Source organism: Lepus europaeus, chromosome 12 (assembly GCF_033115175.1).
Source record: "Lepus europaeus isolate LE1 chromosome 12, mLepTim1.pri, whole genome shotgun sequence".
Taxonomy (NCBI): Eukaryota; Metazoa; Chordata; class Mammalia; order Lagomorpha; family Leporidae; genus Lepus; species Lepus europaeus.
The window spans coordinates 12,124,423-12,151,282 of record NC_084838.1 but is presented as its reverse complement, the minus strand read 5'-3'; the positions used below and the strand labels follow the sequence as shown (position 1 = coordinate 12,151,282).

At 58.4% G+C, this 26,860-nt stretch overlaps 1 protein-coding gene across 1 annotated transcript in view; it reads left to right on the top strand.

Moving 5' to 3' along the window:
* Nucleotides 1–26,860, top strand: part of DAB2IP (DAB2 interacting protein) — a 111,973-nt gene that overhangs the window by 4,023 nt on the left and 81,090 nt on the right. Inside the window, 1 exon segment of the mRNA XM_062207631.1 lies at nucleotides 16,572–16,675. Within this exon segment, the coding sequence (XP_062063615.1) occupies nucleotides 16,572–16,675 (104 nt within the window).

Genomic DNA, 26,860 nt, shown 5'->3' with positions numbered 1-26,860 from the left:
CTCTGGGGCCAGGTTGTACCCTTTTCCGCCTGTCCCTTGGTCTGTTCCTACTGAGGCACAGCCCCTCCTTTGGGGCCTGGTCCCAGCTTCACGCCCTTTGAGCCCTTGCATACCTTAGGGACTGGGGAGCCCACTCCCTCTCAGGGCACGTGATGAGGGTGAAAATGGCTTCTGTTGGCTGAGTTCCTGCCCAGTGCTGACCTTGACACTGAGCAATGGGATACTGGTGTTACCCTCACTTTACAGGGGTGAGAGCCCGGCCCCAGGTCACATAGCTCTGCCCAAGCCCAGACCCTTGCTCCCCTGAGGGTGGACCTTGGCTTTGAGCAGGCCTCCTTCCCTTCCCTCAGCTCCTGAGCATGGTCAACAACTCTGTGACCGCCATCTCCCAGGAGCTGGCCAAAACCTGGGAGGGAGGCAGGGCAGCGAGGCCGCCGGAGCTGTGGGAAGTTGTTCCTCCACCTGCCTCGGGGGTGCCCCTGCCCCCAGGCCCAGCCTCTGTGCCCTGCGCCCTGCGGTCATTCATGTTCTTGGGCAAGTCCCAGCACGGCTTCCCCCTTAGTGCTAGGGGTTCGCTGTTCCCTGGTGTGAGGTTCCTGGGGCTGGGCAGACAGGGGCGCCCACTCCACACAGCTCGCTGGACCCTGGAGAGGGGCAGCTTGTCTTTCCCAGCCCATCCTCATCACCTTCCACAGTCAGGAAGACAGGAGCTCCCGGTCTCCAGCTAACCCAGGGGCCAGGCCCCGGGCCGAGAGCCTCTCCCAGTTCACTCCTGTCTCCCTCCAACTTTCCAGCCCTCTTGGAGGCGGGGGTCATTACCATCACTTCCCTTTGCGAGGTGAGGACACAGAGCTCTTCTTGGTGAACTACCAGGGCCAAGGTTTGAACCTGGGCTAGTGGACTCCAAAGCAGGTGCTCAGAAGCCCAGCGCTTCCTCTCGCAGGCTTTGGTTGGTTTGGCTCAGAGAGCACTGGGGTGGACCTGGGCAGCCGTCTTGACCTCAGAGGGTTGCTGATGGGGGAGATGTTGGGGGGGGGGGGGTTGCCGCGGTTGCTGGGGGGAGGCCCTCCATCTCGGCCCCATTTGCCTGCACGCTGACGGAGCCCTGTGTACAGGAAGGGCTGGGAGCCTGCTTGGCTCAGCCGCTGAAGCAGGAGGTTGGGGAGATCCATGCTGCTTTGCAGGAGGTGGCTGTTCCCCTGTGACAGCTGGAGAAACTGAGGCCCGCAGAACCCAGGCCACTCACGCAAGGTGACCCAGTGATGTGGATGAGAACCCTGACCTGCCCCACCCCACCCCACCCCATTCCTGCCTCCTGTTCTGGTGTTGGTTTGCTGCTTCTCTAAGAGTAGCCTGGGTAGGGAAACAGGCAGCAGACTCCTTGTTGGGTCTCCTGGGGATGGGGGCTTGCCCTCCCATGTGGGTCCACTCCCGCGTGCTCACGCCCGGGCCTGCAGACGTGTTTTGCTTTAGAACCGCCGTGAGGCCTGTTGGCTATTTTTAAAAGAAAAGCAGTGACCGTGATATTTCCCCTACACCTTCCTCTGGAGGCCGCTTGGTTAAATGTCAGGAAAGGGAGAGTATTTCCTGGTCAGGAACAGTCAGAGCTTGCTGGGAGCTGAAGTTCTGTCTTCCGCTTGGGAGGAATTTGGGGCGCCGCTTTTGGGTCCCCCCGCGCTGCTCCGGGAAGCTTGTCCGACGGTGCGGGCGATGTGGGGGGTTGCCTGTGTGCCATGGGAGGAGAGCGGCAGGTGGTTATTTTTAGCCATCCCCATCCAGTAGAAGCACTTCAGCGTTTGTTCAATATTTAATTATCCGGCTGAACTTGGCCCACGTGGCCTTGAGTTTGGAAGCGGCTCCTCCTGGTGCTGTGGTTTCCCCTGATTGCATAAGTGAGGAAGTGAGGAGAATCTCAATAGCCCTCCAATAGTAATAATAATAATAATAATAATAGTAATAGTAACAGTAGTAATGGTAGTAGTGGTAGCAATAGTAAAGAATTGGTACCTAGAAAGGGCGGCCTGGGTTCCAACAGACCCCCGCCCATGGCGGAGCAGGGCAGCTTTGAGGCCGTGCTCCACAGCGCCCCCCTCGGAGCCTCCGGGAAGGTGTGCTGTCATCAGCATAGCAGATGGTGTGACTGCAAGGACACGCGGGGCCTTGAGTGGTGAGCCAAGGGGTGTGTGGGCTCCCCTGGCGGACCACAGGGAGACCAGGAGGACTTGGGACATAGCAGTAATGATAATGATGTTTTTCTGTTCCCCTCACCTGCATGCTTGCATACAATGATACCCTTATTTATTTCCAGATACTGTTACCAGGTAACCGTTCATTAATGAGCAAAAACGGGCTCCCACTGGCTGGGGGCAGAGTGGCCATCAGTGATCCTGGATGACCAAGCTGGCCTTGCTGTTGCACGAGGCACTGAGTCTGAGCCGGCAGAGGGGAGTTTGGGGAGTGGGGACCCCCAAGGGCCTCTGAAGAGGTAACCCCAGGAGCTACATTGGGTGAGGGCTTGGGACCCGGCCAGGTCGTCATTCACGCTTGCCGGGGACCCGGAAGGGGCCAGCAGGTGGCAGCAGGGAGGCAGCAGGCAGGGCAGGACGGGTTGACAGGAGAGAGGCTGCCCCGCCCTCTGAGGGCCCCTGTGGGCTCCTGCCTGGCCCTTGGCCAGATGAGGACCCGAAGGCGAGGCCACTGGTGTGAGCTTCCCAAGACATCATTTTCAGCCCCGGAATCCATGGCAGCCCCTCCCCTGTGTTCCAAGAGGACGCTCCGTGGGCCCTTTTTGGGGTTAGATCATCTATTTTATGCCGCAGGAGGAGGTGATCATGGAGTCATACCCTCCATGTTACGTTGCTGCATTGTTTTTATTTGTAAAAATGGAGCTGCTTCCTGAGATTCCCAAAGGGCAGGAGAGAGAGGGCCAGGATCACTCCCACGGCCAAGGGTGGGAGCTGGCAGCCCTTGGAGAGGCAATGGGAAGTGGGGAAGAGTAGGCGGGCACCGAGGGCTGGGGATGGGGCACGGCAGAGCCATGGGGGGGTCCTTTGGGGAGCAGCTGCAGAAGGGTGGGCAGGCGCTGGAGGCCTGGGGGCCGAGAGTCGGGAGGGGGTGGGCTGGCCACATGACAGCGTTGGAGGAGTCTGGTGGGAACCAGGCCCCAGGGGAGCTTGGCTTTCCTGTTAACCATCCACATGATCCGGTCCTCTGCTCCACCCAGCAGCTGGGAGCCTGCAGGTGGGCCCGCGTGCCCCTCCCCCTCCCCTGAGCCGTCCCACAAGAGACAAGCACTACAAATAATATTGTAGACACCCGAGCACCCATTTCTCAGATTTAACAAACGTGAACATGGCTCTGCCTGCTGTGTTTCCTTCCCAGAAGTCAGAAGGCGCTGTGGCACAGCTGGTTAAGCCCCCACCTGCAGTGCCGGCATCCCGTATGGGCCCTGGTTTGAATCCCAGCTGCTCTACTTCTGTTCCAGCTCCCTGTTAATGCACCCGCCTGGGAGAGCAGCGGAAGAGGGCCCAAGTACTTGGGCCCGTTGGGCTCCTGGCTTCTGCTGGCCTAGCCCCAGCCATTGTGGTTATTTGGGGAGTGAACCAGCAGAGGGAAGCTTGCTCGCTCGTCCTCTCTCTCTCTCTGTAACTCTGCCTTTCAAATAAATCAATCTTTAAACCAAATGAATCAGGTACAACACGAGTCAGCAGAAGATGCCCACCCACCCACCAAACCCAGCCCCTCACCTGTGTGAGGGTGCGTCCCGTGAGCTAACAGAAGTTTTTACGTTTTCTAAGTGATTGGAACAAAAATCACGAGGATAATATTTTAAACGTGTGAACATTATGCGAATTTCAAATGGTGGTGTCCATAAATAAAGTTTTATTGGAATGCAGCCACGTTCAGTCGTTTACGTGTTGTCGGTAGCTGCTGTCACGCAGTGGAGACAGGGACCATATGGGCGCACAAGCCTGAAATAGCTGCTGTCAGGCCCTTGATAGTCGAAGCTTGCTGACCTCTGATATAGCTAAGCCGCCCTCCCCCCTCCAGGGGTATCCGGCTGTATACAGGTGAGGGGTCCCTGCCTGGGTGTGTTTCAGCACTGTGTTGCCTTCTGTGACTTGGACAGGGACATGGGGCCGGTGTTCGGTGCGGTGGCGAAGATGCCCCTTTGGGTGCCCCACTGGATTGGAGTCCCGCTTCCTGCTAGTGCGCACCCTGGCAGGCAGTCAGAGCCCTGCCACCCACGTGGGAGACCCAGGTGGAGTTCCAGGCTCCTGCCTGTGGCCTGGCCCAGCCCTGGCTGTTGTGGGCATCTGGGGAGTGGATAGGAGATCTCTGGCTGTTGCTTTGCTTTCAAAATGATTTTTAAGAAATGGACCTAGAGAAGTCGCACGGCCTGGCATCTCGTTGGTCTCCAGAATTCCAGCAGCGCAGCCTAAACGCCAGCTCCGCCCACCCTGGAGCAGACCCTGGGGTGGCAAGTCAAAGAGGTACAGGAAAAAATAAGCCCAGGAGTGAACCGCAGGCATGAGAGGAGCCTTCCGGCCAGCTGATCCATCTCCAGCGTGGCCGGGAAGTTGGGTTTTTCTGGAAGACTGGGAATTCTTTGGAGGGGAGGTGCCTCCAGGATGAGGAACCGGAAATCGGTGTCTACAGACGCCGCAGAGCTCAAGGGCTCTTTCCTGGACTAGAAGGAGGCCAAGCAGAGGGCAAGAAGGGTGTGAACCCCAACAGTGCCTGCCGGGAAAGGCGGGCACTGCACGGGACCCCAGGCTCTCCCTGAGGACCCAGCGTCCAGGTCCCCTCTGGGGAGGTGCTGCTCCCGGCCTGCACGCAAGCCCTCTATGTTGAAAATCTCAGGGCAGAGACGGGTGTCTCGGATGATCCCTGTGTCTCACCTGATGCTGTCGCTGCACCACATCCTGAACTTGAACTTGGAGGCAGTTTGACCTCAGATCCCAGTTCCCCGGGAGAGACCACGAGCTCCCGCCGTTGCACCGCCTCGGGAGGCCTTCCCCACAGCCGGCATGGTGAGAATGGGAACACTCCGAGACATCCCGCCTCTCTTCCTGGGATGGGAGCTGGGATCCTGGAGCTGAGGGAAGGAGGACCCCCCTCTCTTCCCCCGCCGCCTCCTGAGTGACTGGGGCCCTGTTGCCTCACTGGACTGTGGCTTCTCTCCCAGAAGGGGGCAACCCTGAGATTCAGAGAAGAATCGGGCTGGAACCCTGCCATTAGCATCCACACTTCAGTCTCTTCCTGTTGAGTCTGGAGCTGATGGTCTTTACAGGAGTCAGTTTTAGGATAAAAAGAGCGAGCGAGCGAGCATCCATGGCAAGGTCACCATTCCTTGTAAGTCTGTTTATATCACTTGGATATATAATTGTTCTAGAGGCATTTGTTGAAAAAAAAAAAAATGTCTTTCTCTTCCGTCGGTGTACCCTGGCACTGATTTTGAAACCAATTGAGCACCTGTGTGTAGGCCTATGTCTGGATTGATCGACAGGTCCCGCGCCGTCTCATTTCCATGAGCTGCATTTCCAGTGTGTGAAAAACATCTCGAGACCAAGCAGCTAACAGAAGCTCTGTCTCCAGCTTGCCCAGCTGCTCTGAATCCTTTGCTTCGCCATCGACATTGAAAATTCAGCCTGTCGATGTCTTGGAAAAGCCTGCTAGGGTTTTGATTGGGACTGCGTCGAATCCATGGAGCAGCCGAGAGACGCCCTCTTCAGGCGTCCTCAGTCCTTGAACGGGGTGCACCTTGGCCGTTTGGAAGATACGTCTTTGCTGTCTGTCCCCTGTGTTTTTCCGTGATCAGCCTCATGCATGATCTGTTTGTTAGAAATTTGTTTTGGGTGCTTGTTGGTCATCACCATGAAGGGTATGAGATTCCCCTCCCCGTAGGCTGACAGGGTAGGGCTTTCGTGGGTGCTGGCTGAAGGCGTGAGACCAGGGCTTTCCGTGAGTCTGGCTTAGCTGGCAGCAGGAGGGTTAAGTTTGCATCTGTTGCCGCCCCAGAGCCGAGGGCTAGCCTAGGACATAAAGTGATGATCTATTCTAGAACATGAAATGATCTGTTCTGCAGTTTCTCCCAAATTATAACCTCACGTCCCTTACGGGATCTGATATGCAGTCGATGAGTCAGCCGCTCCTTAGGCTAAAAATGACACCGAGATTCAGTGTGCTGTTAGTGTTAAATCAGTCAATGAGGAGTTTGGAGATCACTTAAAATTTCATTTCCAAGTTGTCAAAAACAGAAAGGTAAAGAAACTTTTTTAAAAGATGTATTTATTTATTTGAGAGGCAGAGTTACAGAGAGGCAGAGGCAGAGAGAGGTCTTCCAGCCACTGGTTCACTCCCCCAATCACCGCAATGGCCAGAGCTGGGCTGATCCGAAGCAAGGAGCTCCCTCCAGATCTCCCACGTGGGTGCAGGGGCCCAAGGACTTGGGCCGTCTTCCACTGCTTCCCCAGGCCATAGCAGAGAGCTGGATCAGAAGTGGAACAGCCAAGACTTGAACCAGCGCCCATATGAGATGCCAATGCTTCAGGCCCTGGCTTTAACCCGCTGTGCCATAGCACTGGTCCCCCTATATACTCTTAGGACTTTATGCCTGTTTTAATTTGTCAGAAAAAATAAGCATGTTATATGGTGTAGGCATGGTGCTTGAACTTAATAATACAGTTTTTAAACAAAAGTACAGAACATTAAGTACTGAAGTGAAATTTTTGGGAGAAATCGTTTATAATTAATGAATGAAGTGAGAAATAAGATAGGTTTAATAATGCATTGGAAGACTTAGATTTTGGTAATCAGGCCCCCTCTGGAGTGTTATAATTAGAACTTGGATGCCTTAAAGAAGTGTCACTGATGTAATTAGTATGTGTGCTAAGGATACAATGTGCAGATGGGAGGGGTCTCCTCGCAGTGCTAGAAACCAAGCAGCAAAGGTAGCCTGGTAGCCTGTTCTTTGTGGCTTTCCTGTCCTTTCACAGGTGTCGTTTGAAGCACGGCGGAGGGAGCGAGAAGGTGACATTCTACATGGGTGTCCCTGCTCTGTTCCTACAAGGGAACTGCTCTTCCTACAGGCGGCTGTAGGGGGCGCACTGGGAGCCCTGAAAGCCAAGGGTACCCCCCCACACCTCCATCTGCCGCGCAGGTGGAATGAGCTGGATCAGCAGATGGGCTAGTGTCCTACAACACCGTGCGTTCAGGATCTTCCAGTCCTGGAGGTCTCCGGGCTGAGGTCAAGGTGTGGGCAGGCTGCCTTCCTTCTGGGGGCTCCAGGAGAGAATCCATTTCCGTGCGTTCCGTGGCTCCTGGCCCCACGTGACTCTCCCTTCTGCTCGACGTTCTGCCTCCCTCTTACACGGTCTCCTGTGGTTACTGCAGACCCACTCTGGTAATCCACAGTAATCTCCCCATCTCAAAATTCTTCACTTATTCACACCTGCAAAGCCACTTTGGCAGGGCTGGCCTTGTGTAGCGAACCCGCTGCCCGCGGTGCTGACCTCCCATGTGAGCACCGGTTCAAGTCCCAGCTTCTCTGCTTCTAATCCAGCTCCCTGCAGATGCGCCTGGGAAAGCCACGGAACCTGGCCCAAGTGCTTGGGTCCCTGCCACCCAAGTGGGAAACCCAGATGGGGGTTTAGGGGCCTGGCACAGCCCTGGCCATGTGCTCATTTGTGGAGTGAACCAGTGGATGGAAGATCGATCTCTCTGTCTGTCTGTCTCTCTCTCAATTGCTCTGCCTTTCAAGTAAATGTTTTTGTTTGTTTGGTTAAGCAACGTCTCTCCTCCCTGTCTCTTGAGATGGGGGACCAAGGCTGAACTGGAAGAAGTGTGCAGTGGGTCTCACCAACTTAGGAACATGGTGTCTTAGCAAACTCACCCTTCATCTGGCTGCCTGTGAAAAGTAGGTGCTTACAGGAGGCTGTACTCCGATCCTACCCCTGCCTGCCCTACCCCTGCCCGCCCCACCCCTGCCTGCCCTACACCTCCCCGCCCCACCACCTGCATGCTGCCGCGCACTGAGACACACAGGAGCCGCAGCTGGGCCTCCGACGATGCCATGGCCTGCAGCGTGGGGTGTTTGCACCTGAGGCTCCCAGCTTGGTTCTCCTGGCCACTCCCCCCGGGAGCACCAGTCGCTGGTCCTTCTCCAGGGTGGTTCCTTTCTGGGTCCGCTTTGTTCTTTATGTGCTTCCTTGTCATTTGGGCTGCTGTCGATTTTGATGCAGCTTTTAATTTTTTTTCTGATTCTGTGTTTCCTTCTCGCTTCTCTCTCCTTTCTCTTGAATTATATTCAGAGGGTACAGTCTGTACTGCATCCTTCTACCCCCTATGTATGTCGGAATTTGGCGATTCATTTTTGGAAGTCTGAATTATTTTGCACTCAGTCGACAGCGTAGTCCTGCGTTCCATTCTCCGAAGAGAAACTTCGAGAAACAACGGTTTTTGACTCCTGCCTGTGAGGTTTTCTGTGCAGGGCAAGTACCTACAAAAAGCGAGCTGACTTAATCACACAGACTGGCGAGTGTATTTACACTTAAAGAGGCCATCGCAAGCTTCACCTTTGACGTGGCAGGCAGTGGCTGAAGCCTTGCCGAGGGCTCCCAGAAACACAGCCCGCCCTGAAGGCTGCCATTGCGCCCACCGGCAAAAAAAAGCTCTCCAGGCTGCGTACCTGCCTGCCCACCTGTCCTCCCGCAGCGGCGCACCTGTCGGGCTCGCGGCCGCCAGGGGGCGCACGCGCCGCGGGCCTGCTCTGCCGGGAGCTCGCTGGGGAAGGGGCGCCTGGGGGAAGCAGAGGCGGTGGTGCAGGGAACCGCGTCCCGGTGGGGCTGGGGATGCCGGACCAACCTCCCAGCTGCTCCTGGGGACGCCGCGGGTGTGGATGCGTGTGGCCACCGCGGGGCTGCCCCATCAACACTGAGACCACCCTCCCCGGGGGGGGGGGGGGAAGCTTTTCTGTCGCCACACCAGCCCCCCTCACCCCCTGCAGCAATGCACCCCTTCGCAGGCCCGAGAGTGATATTCCTGCCTTTTCCGGTGTCACTTGTTCACAGCTGATTCAAGTCACTGTGTGTGTGTTCCAGCTGCCCCGTCGGAAGCCCCCAGGGGAACGTCCCTTGCGCCCTTGTTAGCGGGGCTCAGCTCCCTGCCATGCAGGACCGGGGTCTGTGTCTCGTTGCGGGCGATCTGCCCTCCGAGGGCCGTGCCCAGTCTCTGGCTGAGGCCGGGGCTGTCCGTGGCTGGTGACCGCCTGTGCCAGTTTATCCCAGCATGGCAGGTGGAGCTGCTCTCCTGCCTCCCACCTCCCCTCCCTCACCTTTTGCCTTCCTCTTCCACGTTCAAGGACACCCGTGTCTAGATTGTTCCCTCTTGATTCACCCAGGGCAGCTGGGGAGGGCAGGCGGTCACAGGGTGTGGGAGTCGGGGCGGGCTCGTGGGGGCCGTTGGGAACAAGCCCCTTGGGGTGATGGATGCACTATAGGAGGACAATGAGTCGTTTTTCGTTATGACAAATAAAGCTATGAATTATCATTATTATTATTTTTTGACAGGCAGAGTGGACAGTGAGAGAGAGACAGAGAGAAAGGTCTTCCTTTTTGCCGTTGGTTCACCCTCCAATGGCTGCCGCGGTAGGCGTGCTGTGGCCGGCACACCGCGCTGATCCGATGGCAGGAGCCAGGTGCTTCTCCTGGTCTCCCATGCGGGTGCAGGGCCCAAGCACTTGGGCCATCCTCCACTGCACTCCCTGGCCACAGCAGAGAGCTGGCCTGGAAGAGGGGCAACCGGGACAGAATCCAGTGCCCCGACCGGGACTAGAACCCGGTGTGCCGGCGCCGCAAGGCGGAGGATTAGCCTAGTGAGCCGTGGCGCTGGCCTTTTAAATATATATTAATTTGAAAGACAGAGAGACATCCATATACACATAGACACACAGAGACCTTCTGTCCCTTGGTTCATTCTCCAGATGCCTACAACAGCTGGGGCTGGGCCAGGCCAAAGCCAGGAACTCCATCTGGCTCTCCCATGTCGGGGGCAGGAACCCAAACCCTTGGACCAGCTGCTGCTGCCTCCTAGGTGCGTTAACAGGAAGCTGGATCTGAAGCCAGGTGCTCTGATTTGGGATGAAAGCGTCCCAAAGCGGTGGCTTAACCCACTGTGCCACACACCCATCCCTGCAAGGAACATTGTGAAAAATGGAGTGTGTGTGGATTGCACCCTGTCTCCTCTTGGAACTGACAGTTTCCACTCTGCCTCAGGTTTCTAGGCAGTGTTCCTGTTGCTCTGTGCAGATCTAGGGTCTTGGTTGTGCTGTTGCGTTGTGCGTGCCCCGCGCCCGGGAGAATCGTCCTGACTTGCCTGTCCCAAAGCGTGCTTAGTCGCTCCCCTGTTGGTGGACACCTAGGTTACTTCGCTTCTGCTCCTACAAACCGTGCTGCCAGGAACCTCTCCAGGCAGCTCTCCGCGTGGGTAGGAGGAAGCGTTTTTTTTCCCAAGACGGGGTACGTAGGAGGGAAATTCCTGGTCTCAGAGTGTGCGTGGTGGCAGGGGCACCTTCCTGTTGTTTCATTGTTCTCCGTGCCCCTTGGATGCCATCCACAGTGATGGGAGAGGCATGCCCGTTCCTTTTAGCTTCTGGATCTGTTTCAATTTCTTCTCGATTTTGGACCCGTCTAGAGTCTATGCAGCGGGGGTTGAAAAGTGCCTGGGAGTTTCGATCTGCATTTTTCTGGCTGTGGTTGGAACACACAGGCCCCCGTCCCTCGCCGCCTCTTTCAGAGTCCTTGCCGACTTCTCTCCTCGCCGGCTTCAGAGACTCCTGCCTCCCCTCTTTTCAGCAGTAAGATCTGGGCCCGACAACTGAAATTTGGTGTCTTGTCTGAAATTACAGGATGTTCCGCAGGCTGCCGTGTTTCCATGGGAACAAGTAACAGTCATCCTTCATGATTAAGTGGTATCCATGGCAACCAAGCCGGCAGCATTTGAATGAAACTGATTTTCTTTATTTATTTATTTTGCAAACACATGAAGGTTAAAAAATGTGTTTCTTTCACGGTGGCTGCCAAGATCGGAAGACAGCCCTGGTCTCCCAGGGGATGGGCAGTGCAGGATCATTTGGGCCCGTGGCCTAATTTTGCACATCCAGGAGGTCATGAGGAGGGCACGTAGTGGGTGAGGGGAGGGAAGGCCCCTGGACCCCGCTCCCAGGTCTGGGGGAGACTTGTAAGAGGTCGTTGGGTTTCTCTGCCCATGCTGTGTCCCCAGGAGTGCCAGCTTCCTGCTGTGTGAGCCTCTCTGAGCGTCTGCTTGCACTGGCTGTGTTGCTCTGATCCCCCAACCTGCCCCGGTGAGAAAAGGTGCGCTGCTGAGTCAGAAGCCATAGACGGCGGTGCTGGGGCCAGGACTTTGATGGAAGCCCCAGAGGCAGAGTCAGGACTGCTGCCACCCCCTGCCTCCCTTTCCTGGGTAACGGAGAGTGGGGAGTGGAGGTGGCCACGGCTCCTCTTCCCTCCCTCACTGCACTGATGATAAACCGGGAGCTCAGAGACAGAAAGGGACCAGCTGGGAGTCACACAGCAGAGTTCAGGTTGAATCCAGTCTGCTAGTGCCAGCTTGGGCTCCTCGTTCCACCTCATGCTCCAGGCCCCTGCTGTCTTCTCTGAAGACCAAAGTGTGGATTTGGGGGACAGTTTAAGGGGTTCTCCGTGTCCACACTGGCTTTGTACCTGGAAGACATTTTAAAATATTTATTTATCTATTTGAAAGGCAGAGTTAGAGAGAGGCAGAGGCTGGGGTGGAGGTCTTCCATCCGCTGGTTCACTCCCCAGTTGGCCGCAATGGCTGGAGCTGGACTGATCTAAAGCCAGGAACCAGGAGCTTTCTCTGGGTCTGCCATGCAGGTGCAGGGACCCAAGGGCTCGGGCCATCTTCTACTGCTTTCCCAGGCCATAGCAGAGAGTTGGATTGGAAAAGGGGCAGCCGGGACTCGAACCGGTGTCCACATGGATGTAGGCGCTGCAGGTGGAGGCTTTACCTGCTTTGCCACAGTGCTGGCTCCCTGGAGGGCTTTTTAGAGATCACTTGTTTCTCAGAGACTGTTTTCTTGTCTGGAAGATGGAGCTGAGCGCAGCTGCCTGGGTCGTTGTGTGCGATTGCACTTGAGAGGGTCTAGAACATGCAGTTCCCACCTTCAGACAGGCAAGATGTTGGTTTTTGGGGTGGAGGGAAAAAAGTGATCTTTTCCCCTATACAGTCTACAATGCAATACATGAAAGTCTATGTATATCAATGGTGTTAGAATGGTGTGGGGGAGGGACGGCACTGTGGCATAGCAGGTAAAGCCGCTGCCTGTAGTGCCGGTATCCCATATGGGTGCCAGTTCAAGTCCTAGCTGCTCCACTTCTGATCCAGTTCTCTGCTATGGCCTGGGAAAGCAGGAGGGGATGGCCCAAATCCTTGGGCTCCTGCACCCTCTTGGGAGACTCAGAAGAAGCTCCTGGCTCCCGGCTTTGGATTGGTGCAGCTCCAGCTGTTGCGGCCAATTAGGGAGTGAACCAGCAGATGGAAGACCTCTCTCTCTCTCTCTCTTTCTCTCTCTGCCACTCTTTCTCTCTCTGTGTGACTATGCCTTTCAAATAAATAAATAAATCTTAAAAAGAAAGAAAGAAAGAAAGAATTGTAAGGGAGGAGGCTAGGAGAAAAGGACCTGCAAAGATTCCTTAGGGGAGGGATGGTGGTGGCCAGGAGCCAGCGACTCCATGTGGCTGTTGTTAGCTTTGGGCCTGGTGCTCTTAGCAGGTGCCCGCTCCTTGCAGGCAGCTGGGGCATTGGGTCAGGAGAGAGCCCGGCCTCTTCCCCGAGGTCCAGCGTGACCACAGTCATGGCGCAGCTCCTCTCACTCCTAGCTTCCCATCAGTAGGTGGGGGACTGAGTCCATCTGCTGGAGCCGTCCGGGGCCCAGCAGGAAGCAGGGCGCTGCTCGAAGAGTGTCTAATAGGGGGACCGTTTGCAGAGCAATGGCAGCTGTGGGGACCCAGGATGGGCGGTGCTGGACCCCAGGGCCTGAGGCAGTCGGGGTGATCCAGTGAGACCCTCAGGAGGTGGGGAGGAGTCTGGGGACTGCAAGGTGAGGGCCTAGGAGACAAGGTCACCCCTGTGGTGGCTGGGAGCTTTGGTGGAGAGGGACAGCCAGCCCCCGGGTCTCCTCCCTGCCCCGCGGGACTCCCCGTTAGCCGAGCTCCATGGAAGCTAAGGGCCCAGAAGCGCTGTCTGGGTGGACGCTCTCTGCAGGTCAGCAGCGCACAGTGGGAGGCAGGCATGGCAAACAGGAGATCCTGGGGAGGGACCCAGGTTCCCCTTCCATTTCCTCTGGGGTGTGGGGCCCTGCGCTGGAGCCTCCTGCTGGGGTCCCCACCTTCTTGGGGTTCCTAAATGGGTTTCAGGCTATTTGGGGAGCACTTGAGAGAGTCTTTGCCATAGACCTGTTGGATGGGGTTAATGGACATGCCTTCCCCCTTAGCTTAGCTTTGTCTCCTGTAAAATGGGAAGTTGGGTCAGGCAACCTGAGAGCTTCCTGGCTTGGACCCTGGAGGCTGCAGGCATGGGTGTGGGCAGGGCCTGGTGGTCATCAGCCTTGGTCTTGGAGGAGAGGCGGTCTCACGGGGGTCCTTGTGTCCTACCCGGTGACTCCTGCTTAGAAACATGAGAGCTCACCTGCCCAGGACGCGGTTGTGAAGCAGTGGCCAGATGTGTGTACTTGCACGTAGGTGCAGGTATACGGGTGTGTGTAGGTGTGTGTGCGTGTGTGTGTGTAATATGCACATACACATAGGTGTGCAGGCAGAGATGTGTGTGTATGTATAGGGGCGTGTGCAAGCATGCCTGGGGCGCGTGTGTATGCACGTGTAGGTGAGCTTGCACTCACAGGAGTGTGTGTAGGTGTGTGTGGTGGTGTGTGGATGCATGCATAGGGGTGCACACTTGTGTAAGGGTGTGTGTGTGTGTGTATGTATAGCTGAGTTTGCATCCCCTCCTGAGCTGTGAGCTCCAAGCTTCCTGCTGCATGTTGGTCCCTTGGCTGGGTGTTGGGACCTGGCGGGCTCAGGTGTGCAGGAGCCACAGACACGGGGTTTAGACACAGCTGGGTCTGCTTTCCTGCCTTGCCACTCACCTGGTGTGGGACTCAGGGCTTATGTCTGTGCCCTCAGCTCCAGTTTGCACTCTAGTAAAACAGAGCTGCTACCAACGCCCTGGGCAAAGCACAGTGCCAATGGGACAGATACAGAGGTCATGGGAAGACCCCACCCCCTCCATTATGGGGGTGATGGGTGGTGATGTGTGCTGTCACGGTGCACAAGAGGGCACCCCCTCCTGGGTGCGGTGGCACACACACAGGAGCTCAGGCCGGTGCTGGGGGAGGCTGGGAGAGCTGAAGGCAGCCCGGGGAGCGTGGGAAGAGATTTCCCCAGGAAACCTCCAGAAACAGTGGCTGTCCCTTGCGTGGGAGCAGCAGAGACTCGAGGAAGGTTCTGGGTAGGAAGTGCTACAGGCGGAACAGCAGAGACCTTGAGAGATGGGCAGCACTGGGCAGAGGTGGCCCAGGGCTGGGTGGGGCAGGCCTGGGTTAGCCCCTGTCCCGGGACCAGTCCCACATTTTACCGGGGCTCGGGGGTGGAGCGTGTCCTCACTGGGGGCGGGGCTCAGCCCTGTTCTTCCACACTTCCGTGTCTGGGAAGCCTGCTCCTCCCAGCATTTCTGTGCACCCCCACCTCGTTGTGTCCCTGCCGTGAGTGTGCACAGAGAGTGTCCAGACGGGGTCGTGTGCACCTAAGTGCCTGGGTGTGCACCTCTCGCTCTGCACCCCTGTGTGTTCTCACAAACCAGGGAAACCTCAGCCTTCTCTAGTTTTTCCCCCTGCAAGGCAACAGGTCTTTCCCAAGTGCCACTGTGCACCTGGATCCCTGCAGGGTGCTGGGGAGACGGGCATGCAGCCTGCTCAGGCGTGGGTGGTGGGAGTTCCACAGACACACGCGCGTGCACACACACACACGCTGTGCAAATGGGGGCACTGAAGGAGATACTCAGGTCTAGCTGTTGCTATAGGAGCCAGAGTGGGTGGGAGCTGGGGGCGGAGGGTGTCTCCCAGGGCCACCTGCAGGATGGGTCAGACTGGTGGAGGACGACAGGAAAGGGCATTGTCTGTTGGGGCCAGAGCCGGGGCAATGAAGAGGCTGTGGGTGCCCAGCATCGTGTGGGGGACCCGGCGAGGGAAGCCTCCAGCTGCACCGAGTCGGGAGGTTTCACATCCATGAGCTGTCACCATGTTTTTAAAAACCCAGGTCTTGGGGCTGGCATTGTGGGGTGGTGGGTTAAACTACCCCTTTCAACATGGACATCCTGTATCACGGTGCCAGTTCAAGTCCCAGCTGCTTGGCTTCTGATCCTATTTTTTGTTAATGCACTTCGAAGGCAGCGGGTGATGGTCCCTGCCACCCACACATGGCAGATCCGGTTGGAATTCCTTGCTCCTGGCTTCAGCCTTGGCTGTTTCCATCTTTAAAAACAAAGCCCCAGAATTCTGGCTGCACCGACCTCCCACCCCCGGAGTTGAGTGACAGCTGCTTTCTTTGGTTCTGTTCCCTGCCTGGCCTCTGCTGGCCCCCTGAGTTTAAAACTTCTGGATGGAAGATCCAAAGTGGAAGTCAGACATCACAGGTTCTTAGGCCCGAGGGTTTTGGGAGGTCCTCCGGGCTCCCACCCAGAGCGGCATCCCAGGAGTGGGTTCGGCGATCTGTTTGTGTCCCTCCAATGACAGGGCGCTCACTCCATCACTAGATGTGTGGGCTTAAAGTGAGTGCCATGGGAACTTTAAAAAAAAATTGTGGTTAAAATCTGGCCGGCGCCGCGGCTCACTAGGCTAATCCTCCGCCTTGCGGCGCCGGCACACCGGGTTCTAGTCCCGGTCGGGGCACCGATCCTGTCCCGGTTGCCCCTCTTCCAGGCCAGCTCTCTGCTGTGGCTAGGGAGTGCAGTGGAGGATGGCCCAAGTCCTTGGGTCCTGCACCCCATGGGAGACCAGGAGAAGCACCTGGCTCCTGCCATCGGAACAGCGCGGTGCGCCGGCCGCAGCGCGCTACCGCGGCGGCCATTGGAGGGTGAACCAACGGCAAAAGGAAGACCTTTCTCTCTGTCTCTCTCTCTCACTGTCCACTCTGCCTGTCAAAAAATAAAAATAAAAAAATAAAAAAAAAAAATTGTGGTTAAAATCTATGCTGCACAGTTTGCCATTGTAACCACCTTGGGCTGCCAGGAATAACGCTGCACACGAGGGTCTGGGTCCCTGCGTTCAATTCTTCCGGGCTTACCTGTGGGAGCGGGCTCTCTGGACGTGCTATAATTCTGACTTTCAGTTTTGTGGGAACCTCCAGGCCTGCCACAGCGGCCGCACCATTTTGGGGGGGAGACCACTTTGTCTGTTGGCCTAGGTGGGGGTGGCGGGAGCATTTGATGGGTGCCTGACTGTTCTCACCGAACCTCTCTTCTCCCTCCATCGGCAGAGTCGCCCCAAGAAAGGCCGGGCTCCCGGCGCAGCCTGCCTGGCAGCCTCTCCGAGAAGAGCCCCAGCATGGAGCCCTCGGCCGCCACCCCGTTCCGGGTCACGGTAACTATCTCTGCGTCACCACCACCATCACCGCCTGGCCCGCGGTGCAGCTCCGCGACCCCCCGGGCCCCGCTCCTGGAGCCTCACGGACCGGGAGCGCGTCCAGCCTCCCCTGCCCTAGGTATCCGCTCCCTCGGTTGCTCCCCTCTCTGGGGCTCGGCCCCGCCCCGGGGGGCCACACAGGGGTCCTGTCCTGCGAGGGAGGGGGCAGGTGGAGGGCCCAGAGCCGGGCCGGCTCTGGGAGGGGGGAGGAGTCCAGCGGCAGGTTAGCTCAGTGGCTGGCACACCGCGCTTGCTCTACCCCTAGGGCGCTTGGGTTTTGTTTCCGTGTGTTGTGAGGCCTTGCGGGTTATAGTGCGCGGCCTGTCACAGTTTAATCCTTCTTGGTGGCGCATAAAATAATGCTCTCTTCCAGTTGAGGATGGGGGAAACCCAGGGGGGCTTCCTGGAGGTGGTGTGAGTGGGAGGTGCTGTTTGGACTGAGGCCTGCCCTGTGATGCGCAGCGGTGAGAGGGTTCTGGTGGAAGGAACAGAGTGTGCAGGCTGCACAGAGGACCTGGGAGGGACTGACTGCTCCCAGAGGGCCGGGTAGGCGTCCTGCAGGACAGACTGTGGAGCTGGGTCTCAAAGGCTCAGTAGTGACTGGGTGGGTGGGGACGGTGAGAGAGGGGGTTGCAGGTGGCGGGGGCAGTGGCTGTGAAAGTGCAGAGGCAGGAGGTCTGTCGCCAGCGTCGCTTGTTCTGCTGTTTCCCCTTCTTTCACGGCCCTAACGGGTGCAGCCCCACGCCTTGAAGCCGCTGTAATTGGCAGCTCTATAATTGCCGGCTCGGCTTGGTGCTTGCCTGCCGCTGCGGCTTCGTTCTTTCCTGGCATGGGCACCGCCTGGGGGGACCTGGACTGCCCAGGGCCCAACGCCCGGCCTCGCCTGTCTGCGTGGGGTCTGTGGGGTGGGGACGTGCACGCTGAAGCCATTTTACCCACTCCTCGTGGCAGCCCATTTCACAGATGAGCACACTGAGGCTCAGAGAGGGGAGTTCATGTACCTGGTGTCACACTGCGCCCGAGTGACAGCCGGACACGGACGCCAGGACTGTGGGTGTTTTTGCCTGTCCTCTGGGCACCTTTGCTCTTTCTCTGTGGGTGGCAGTTAAGGAAAGGGTGAGTCCAGGTCCCTCTGGGGCTGTGTGGTCAGGGCTGGCGGGGGTGCGGGGCGGATCTGGGTTCTAATTGCGATGGTTCCATGGCTGTGTGACTTCGCCAGTCGCTCAGCCTCTCGGAGTCTATGTCCTCATCAGGAAGCCATGGCGAGCTGAGGTGGAGGTTCCCTATGAATGGGCCCGCCCAGGTCCCACGCACCCATGGGTGCTCAAGACCTCAGACCCTCAGAGTCGAGTTTCCTGTTTCGGCTGCAGAGGAGTAGGGGTCTGGGCAGGGGTGGGGTGGTGGACGGGCGACGCAGTGTTTGAGGGGAGGTCAGATAGGAGCCAGGCCCAGGCCTTGAGCCCACGCCGGGGTGGGGGTGGGTGGGCAGAAGCACCTGCTGTCCTCACCACCAGCCCCCAGCCGGCACGCTCTCGCTCAGTCGCGTGCTCAGCCGCTGCCGCTCTGTGTAGGCCCCGGAGGGCGCCCGGGAAACATGGTTTAGCCTGGGGGAGGCAGGGGAGACGCCACAGGTAGAGCTGATGAGTGCCACCTGCGCTGTCGTCGGAATCCCGGGTGATGGATGCCACCGCCTCTCCCTGGGTGCTCCTTGGGCGGAATCAGTGGGTTAGGATCGGAGGTCTCAGGGGCTCCTTTGTCCATCTCTGCCGAGAGGACTGGACATGTCTGGGGTCTCCACAGCCTCTGAGCCTGCGTTGTTTGCAGCCCCCACGGCGCCCTTGCCCATGGCTGTCGCACAGGGCACCCGGGGCTTGCTCCCAGTCTCAGCTCTGCCTCTTGGACACCGTGGGGCCCTGGGATAGCCTGGGTCTCCCGCTGTGTGCCATGAGGGCTGGGGTGTTTGTGCATACAGGAGCTGCTTAGTTGAGAAATGGGCTTTTGAGCCAGCTGACCTGGGTTTGAGGCCCCACACGACCCCACACCAGCCTTGTGGCCTGAGAAGGATCTGGAACCTTCCTGCACAGCTGGTCAGCTTCCTCCCATTGGGTGGGATGGGCTGGGAGGCTGGGGGAGGGGGCTGAGGGTCCACAGAGCCATCCTGCTCATCTCTGGCCCTCCAACCAGCTCTGTCTTCTATGGGGGAGGGAGGGAGGCCTCAGGCATGGGCCCTGGGTCTGCACAGACCTGGGTGCACTGGGCTCAGGGGCTCCACAGGCGCCTCCCACTGCCACGGGGCCCAGGACCCTTGGCGGCAGCGCTGGGGCTGCACCTTCCACCTGCTGCTTGGCTCTTAGAGGCGTGGCTGTGATGGGGGGCCGGGCGGTGAGGACGGGTTCTGATGTCCCCGCGAGTCCCCCAATCCTCGCCTTCCTAGTCGCTCCCTCCCTGTCTCCTTGCTCTGCCCCCAGCCCCTCCTGTCGACCTTGAGGGGCGCTGGCAGCGGCGGTGGGGGAACGGGAGGTGGCAAGGGCTCTGGGAAGCCTGACAGCCCATTGATCCCTCCTCGGGAAGTTGAAAGTGGAGAGTCGTGTTTGAAGGTTTAGCTGAAATTAGGTCTCAGGGCTATTTTTTGCGAGATGGAGAAGAAGTGGCAGGGAGGGGAGGGCCCAGGGGGCTGGCAGCAGCTCCGATACACTCAGCCCCGGCTTGATTACAGATGCTTCTAGAGGCTTTCAACAACTCGCTTACTGAGTGTTGGGTCTTGGGTGTCCCCCATCCCCACCCATGGACCTGATGCTGTGCTGGGGGTGCTGTGGGAGGAGCCAAACAAGGGGCGGCTGCCTCTGGCTGGGGGGGTCCCAGAGGAAAGCCCTTTGGGACAGGGCTTTGAGGGGTGTGTAGGAGTTTGTCAGGAACACAGGGAGAAGAGTATTTTAGTTAGCAGGGGATCTAACTGAAGAGGAAGGTGGCAACGGCCTGTGTGCTTGGCACCATGGATGTGAGGGGCCTGAAGGAGAGGTCCTGGCGAGAAAAGTGAGCATCAGGCAGGGAGCTGCATCTCAAGCGCACCTTTGCTTGGGCCACGCCCCCTTCTGCAGTCCACAGACAGGTGGGCGCTGGCAACCAAGCAGCCTTGGCTCACTGTGAGAGGGGCTGTAGTGCTGGACCCCGGCTGGGCACCCACAAGGGGGGTCCCAGCTTCCTCCTGACACGGAGGGGAGTGTGCCAGGGAGGCCGATGGCCCTTGCTCGTTCAGCCACGGGAGCTGGGATCTCCTGGCTGAGCACCTGACAGATGTGCAGCCGCTAAGAGCAGGGGCCGCCAACCCCTGGCCTGCGTGCCCGCCCCGCCTGGAACCTGACTGTCACTCAGCTGTTCAAGCCCAAGAGAAAACCACTGTCGCTTTGTCCCTTAGGGAAAGGACCCCTGTTTTGTAGTGGGAATGGAGGGAGGTGGGTGTAAGGGATGTCTGGGGTGGCCAGGGCGGGGCAGGGTGGCCTTTGGGTGGGGGAGGGGGCCAGGGAGCAGGGACCTGGGGCAGAGGGGACCATGGCACTTGTTGAGGTTTGGCCGCTGCCCCTCCCGTTCCCAGCAGGAAAGCGGGTTCATTAGCTTCATGGGTTTGTTTGTTTCTTTATTGGAAAATCAGCATTACAGAGACAGAGGGGGAGACAGAGAGAGATCGTCCATCTGCTGGTTCACTCCCCAACTGGCCACAACAGCCAGGGCTGGGCCAGGCTGAAACCGGGAGCCAGGAGCTCCATCCAGGTCTCCCACATGAGTGGCAGGGGCCCAAGCACTTGGGGCCATCTTCTGCTGCTTTTCTCAGGCCATCAGCAAGGAGCTGGATCGAAAGTAGAGCAGCCGGGACACGGACCAGCACCCATATGGGTGGATGCTGTTGTGGCAGGTGGCGGCTTTACCTGTTATGCCACAGCGCCGGCCCCTAGCTGTGTGGATTTGGAAAGCAGAACCCAGGGACAAGGGACCGGCCCAAGGTCATACATAGCTGGCAATGGGCAGAAAGGGGAGTGGGTCTCCGACGCACAAATTCTGCCTTGGGCACCAACTATCTGACTTTCCGCTCTCCTTACTCTGCCTTCCATTTGTCCTTCAACAAATTTTTAAAAAATGTTTGTTTATTTTCATATACTTGAAAGGTGGAGGGGCCGGTGCCGTGGCTCACTTGGTTAATCCTCTGCCTGCGGCGCTGGCATCCCAAATGGGCGCCGGTTCTAGTCCTGGTTGCTCCTCTTCCAGTCCAGCTCTCTTCTGTGGCCTGGGAGGGCAGTGCAGGATGGCCCAAGTCCTTGGGCCCCTGCACCCACATGGGAGACCAGGAGGAGGCACCTGGCTCCTGGCTTCGGATCGGCGCAGTGCCGGCCGTGGCGGCCATTTGAGAAGTGAACCAACGGAAGGAAGACCTTTCTCTCTGTCTCTCTCTCTCACTGTCTAACTCTGCCTGTCAAATAAATTTTAAAAAAAAATTATTTAAAAAAAATGAAAGGCACAGTTAGATCAACAGCAAGGAGAGAGAGAGAGAGAGAGAGAGAGAGAGAGAGAGAGAGAGATCTTCCATCTACTGGTTTACTCCCCAGATGCCTCCAACCACCAGGGCTGAGCTAGGCTGAAGCCAGGAGCCTGGACCCCCATCCAGGTCCCCCACCTGGGGTGGCGGGGGCTCACACACTTGAGCTTTCATCTGCTGCCTCATGGATGCATTAAGCAGGAAGCTGCTTCCGAAGTGGAGTGTCCAGGACTCGGACTGGAACGCTGATACGGGGTACAGGTGTTCCACACAGCAGCCTAACCCCTTGCACCACGAGGCCTGCCTCGGTCAATTTTTTATAAGCACCCACTGAGCATCCGTGATGGGCTCTGGGGACACAGAGAGGATTAAAACGCAGTTGCAACTTGCAAAGAAATGGAAGAGTCAGCTGGGGCTTGGTGGAGTGGTTTCCAGGCAGCCAGCCCGCCCAGCCGCTGCCCAGGCTGGGAGCGGGAGACAGCACGAGCAGGCGAGAGCTGGCGCCGGACACAGCGCACTGACTCTGAGGCTGTATTAACAGGAGCATGGGGTCCCAGAGAGGGAGGGGAGATGGGCCTGGAGCGTGCTGTGTCTTTCAGAGCAGCAGAGAGGACCAGACCTGGAGAGCCTGCACGTTTCCCACGGAGACTGGGAGGGGCTGGGGGAGGAGGGACGAGCAAACTGCTTTCCTGAGGCTGGTTGGCAGGAGTCCATCCCGGGCCCTAGCGTCTGTGCCTCGCATGCCCTGTGGAGGCCTTGAGAACTGGGGTACAGAGAAGAAGCCAGGAGCCCTGGGAAGTCCCACGTGGCTCAGGGAGTGCCAGCAAGGACGTGGATAGGGACGGGGACAAGCCTCGTTCCCCCTCCCCTTTCTGCCCTGGGGTCCCCCGGGGGTGCTCCCCATGCCTTCCCTGCCAGCACCACTTCCCCAGTCCTGAACTTGAACCTTTTGGGAGCAAGATAAACTGGTCCTCGCTAAAGGGTCAACTGCCCAGTGCTTCTGTTAAAGGTTTTACCCGCTATAAATCTGAGCCATGTCAGGTGCAGTGACTGGCAGGTGGGATGCTCCCTGGGGGACTTCCTTCCTCTTTTCACACCCCTTCTGTGGCTAGGGGGGCGGGTACGGTGCCAGTTCTCCCAGCTGCCCACCTGCGGTGGAGCAGGATTGGAATCCCGGCCATCGCTGCCTGGTGTGGGACTGCTCAGGCAAGTCCAACGTGGAGCCCCTCTCTCCCTTGCCCCTTAGGGCGGCTAAGATGGTCCAGTGCCTGGCCTTCAGCCTGTGTCCACACCCCTTCCTTCCGGCAGACCTCACTTGCTGCCCGAGCAGCCTCACCCCCTCCCACCCCAACAGAGCTTCTAGGCTCAGCTCTGGCCCCCAGAGGTGGGGAGGGGTTGGTGCCCAGAGCAGCTTCCCAGGAGGCCAAGCGAGGTCCGAGGAAGCTGAAGGTGACTGTGCAGGGTGGTTTCCTACCAGCTGGGGGCAGCAGAGGGCAGCGAGCGTATGCCTGGGTGGCTGCTCCTGTGAGTTGAAGTCCCAGGGGGTTCCTGTGTGTTGGCTGGGGGAAGGCCACACAGAGTGATGCAGTCCCCACCCCTGGGAGCGGGGACAGCTCTGATCAGAGTACCTGTCGACAGCTGGGCCTGGCACAGACGGCCAAGCTGGCTGGGTCTGGGTTGACCAGAGAGCTGGGGGCCTCTGCAAAGGGACATTGGAGAGGGCAGGGTCTGGGGCGGAGCTGGCCTTGCATTAGGAGGAGGGGCACAGGCCGATGCAGGCCGGTGCGGGGGCTGCCAGGCAGGGTAGCTGTGCTGTGGTCACTGGGGAGGGGGACAGCAGATTGCCTGGCACGGCCTTCCTTTGATGGTTGGCAGGTGCCTTGTCGCACGCACGCTGCTGCTTTGGGAGAGGCTGGATCCCAGCTTGCCCAGGCTCCACTGTGTGTACAGCAGGGGATCATGGTGAGGAGGGACAAGGGGCGTGGTCCTCCCTCCCCCCTGGCCAGGCCTGAGCATGCCCTCCAGCGTCGTGTGTCTCAGTTGGAACACAGAGCGCACTTTGGGAAGGTGGGTGGAGGGTGAGGGCCATGCTAAAGATGGCTCAGTGCCCCAGCCTGGTCCCCTCTTTAAGGAGGAGAACTTGGAGGCCCAGAGACGGGCAGTGCGTTGACCTGGGTCACACAGCCAAGAGGGGGCAGAGCTGGCCTTTGTGAACCAGGGCCTCCCCATCTCCCTGCCTTATCTTGTCCATCCTGTGCTTCCAGCAGGCTCACAGCGCACTGCCCACCCCCCCCCCCCCCAGCAGAAGGTATCTGTCTGTGCAGGACAGATACCACCCCTCACCCCCACCCCAGTAGGAGAAGCTCCTCCACTCCTTCGCCAGGGGCCCTGCAGGCCCTCTCCCAGGGAGCCCTAGGGCCCGGGTGTGGGGAGCAAGGCTTGGGTGCCCTCGTTTCCCCCACCTCCTTACTGAGCAGCACCTGGGTTGGCTCACAGCCGCTGTGGTGTCAGAGTTCCCAGGTGGGGACTGTTTGTGCAGCCGGGTGGCTGTGGAAGGTGGTGGCGAAGACATCTGTTCATTGGGATGAGTAGCTTTTCCTGTGGGGTTGCCTAAGAGCATCTGAAAGGAGCGAGGTTGTCACTCCCCTGCCCCGGGGCCCGAGATGGCCCCTGGCGGGGTGCGGGTGACCCAGGTCCCCACCCTGGTGTTTGAGGCCCACCCCCAGCCTAGGCCCATCCCAGCCTCCGTGCGTGGGTGCAGGCTGGTGCTTCCGCCCACCAGGAATTGCTGCCGTCAGCCCTCTGGAGCTCTTTGTCCTCCTGAGCCCTGTTCTCCGTGAACCCCTCACTTGTGGGGGCGCCACATTCTGGAGCCCTGCTCCCCGGCCTGTCTCAGCTTCTGTACCTTAACAGCCCACCAGGCGTCTGCCTCTCCCGCCAGACCGCGGTGGCCCTTCTGGACTGCAGGGACGGGCTCTGGTGGACCTGGACTCTAAGCATTGGAGCGAGGCCTCACCTGTGGCAGGTGCTGGCGAGGCCTATGGCATGAACGTGTGTGGGGGTCAGAGGCTGAAGGGGGGGGGAGTGAACCGGATGGAGGGGGTGCAGGTGAGCTGCAGCCCCCACCCCGTGGGGCATGCCTGAGGCTGGGGCAGCCACCCCCCACCTTGGGAGGAGGGGTGGGGCCTAGTGGCCTGGCCCACCGCAGAGCCCCTACAAGGACACCAAGCTCTTGCCTCGAAACTGACCTTGACCCTCCCCAGTGAGTTCTGTGAGCCGTCAGGGGCACAGACTCCCAAAAAGATGCATTTTGCATCCCATGATACCAAGGGTTTTCAAAGCGCTGCTGGAGCTGGAGCTGTCACTGGTGTGCACTCATTCTTGGGCCTGGAGCTCCCTGGGGTCCTGCTGTTCCCTGGTGGCTTTTGTTCCTGCCTCGCTGCCCTGGGGCTACCTGGGGCCAGCAGGGTACCTAGGAGGGCAGGGCAGGGCGATTGGCCCCTCTGAGCCTGAAGTCCTGCTGTGAGCACCCCTCTTAGATGACGTAGGTCACAGAAAGCTCTAGCACAGTGGCTGAAGTTCAGACGGGGCATCTCAAGTGCCTCTGGGGAATGCCCTCCCGGCCGTGACCGCAGAGCCGGGTCCCTCGTGGGCGCCATCGTGGGCAGGGTTTTCTTGCTGTGGCACCAGCGGCTTTGTTGCGCATAAGCACTGAAGTCCATGCGTCACCAGGAGGGCTGGCCTGGTGGCCTGAGCTTGGTGACAGGGCCTGGAGGTAGAGTCCTTGTTGCTGCCACTTGTTGCGGCCTCCCCCAGCCTCGTGGTCGGTCACAGGGCAGGCTTTTACATGAAGGCAGGGGCCGGCCGGAGGATGTATGCGACAGCGTGGCTCTGCCTGGTGCCCGTGGGCTGACGCCTGGGGAGTGCGGGTCTGGTTCTGTTCACTGATGCCCGCTCAGTCCCAGCCGCTGCAGGCTCCCAGGGGACCTTGCCAATGTCCTTAATTCCGCTTCACCTTCAGCGCCTGACCTCTTCGGGACCGGGCGCCTCTCTCGTCTTGGTTCTCAGGGTTCCTTAGGGGCCTCCCTGACCTGGGTGGGCTCTGCCCTCAGGCGAGGGTTTCAATCCCAGGCTCAGGGGTGGGTATGTGACTTGGAGGCCAGCCAGACCTGTGGCTGTTCCAGTACCTCCGCGTGTGCTGTGCACCTGCCTGGAACAGTGTGTGTGTCCCCGCGAATCTCTGCAAGCCCACCTGCTATCCCACCTTCACTGTTTTTAAAAATGCCTTTAACAGCTGCATCTTGGCCGGCTCTGTGGCATAGTAGGTCAAGGCTCCGCCTGCAGCACCAGCATCCCCCATGGGCAGAGTTCATGTTCCAGCTGCTCCTCTTCCCATCCAGCTCCCTGCCATGGACTGGGAAAGCCATGGATTTGGGAAAATGGCCCAAGTGCTTGGGCCTCTGACCCCATGTGGGAGACCTGGAAGAAGCTCCTGGCTTTGGCTTGGCCTAGCTCTGGCCATTATGGCCATTTGGGGAGTGAACCAGCGGGTGGAAGACCTCTCTCTCTCTGTAACTCTGCCTCTCAGATAAATAAATAAATCTTTTAAAAAAACAAAGCTGCCTCTTCTGGCAAGCCCACCTGGATTGCTCCCAAATGGAATCAATTAAAAAGCTGCACGGAGCACTTTCTCTTTTTTCCTTTTGTATCATCACTATTTGTTAATCCCTCAAGGAAATATTTATGGAATACCTTCCAGGTGTCTGGCACTGGGGTCCCAGACTGCCGTGACCCCTGTTTGGAGGGTCTTTATGGTTCGGTGTGGGTAGGAGTCATCCAGTAAGTACTTGGCTAATTACGAGGGTGCTAAGTCTGCAAGGCTGGTATGGGGGTCAAGTGAGGAGAGACGGAGGTGTGCGGGGACCTGTGGGCAGGAGGGGCTTCCATTTCAGGTGCTACTTCTGACCTCCGGCTAGCAAAGGGAGCGATAAAACCCACGACAATGAAAGTGATGATGATGGTTGCGATAGTAGTTACTATTTACTGTATGCCTAGAAACCGTCAGTTCTTTGCCTGTGTGATCTCAGGAACCAGAGGTGACTGCTCTTGCCCCCATCTTACAGAAGGGGAAGCAGGCATGGAAGGTTGGGTCACCGGCACGAGGCCCCATAGCCAGTACGCAGTGGAAGCCTCGGCTCTCTCACCTCTTCAGAGGTGGGATAGAAAATATTAGCAACGAACTGGGAATAGCTAGAGACTGAGGGACCCTTGGGCCCTACAGAGTTAGGTCAGGTGGTGGAATCTCAGGTGTGGTCATCGGCAGGAAGAGAAATGTTTGGGGTGGGGCTCTCCAGCTCCTGCCAGGCTGCCAGCCCTCCATCGAGCTGTGAAGACAAGGGTGAGGCCCCGCACGAGGATCAGGCCAATTATTTCAACAGCAGCACAGAGCTATGATTTCCCCTTGGACCTGAGCTCTGGGCACCCAGTTCTTTGAATGTCCTGGGCCATGTACCCTTCCTGCCCTGGCTGTGCCTGTGAGCACCTGCGGGCTGGTGCATTTGGCCTTGGGTGCTTATTGACAGCTGAGTGTGTGTGTCTATTTGTGGGATTGTTTC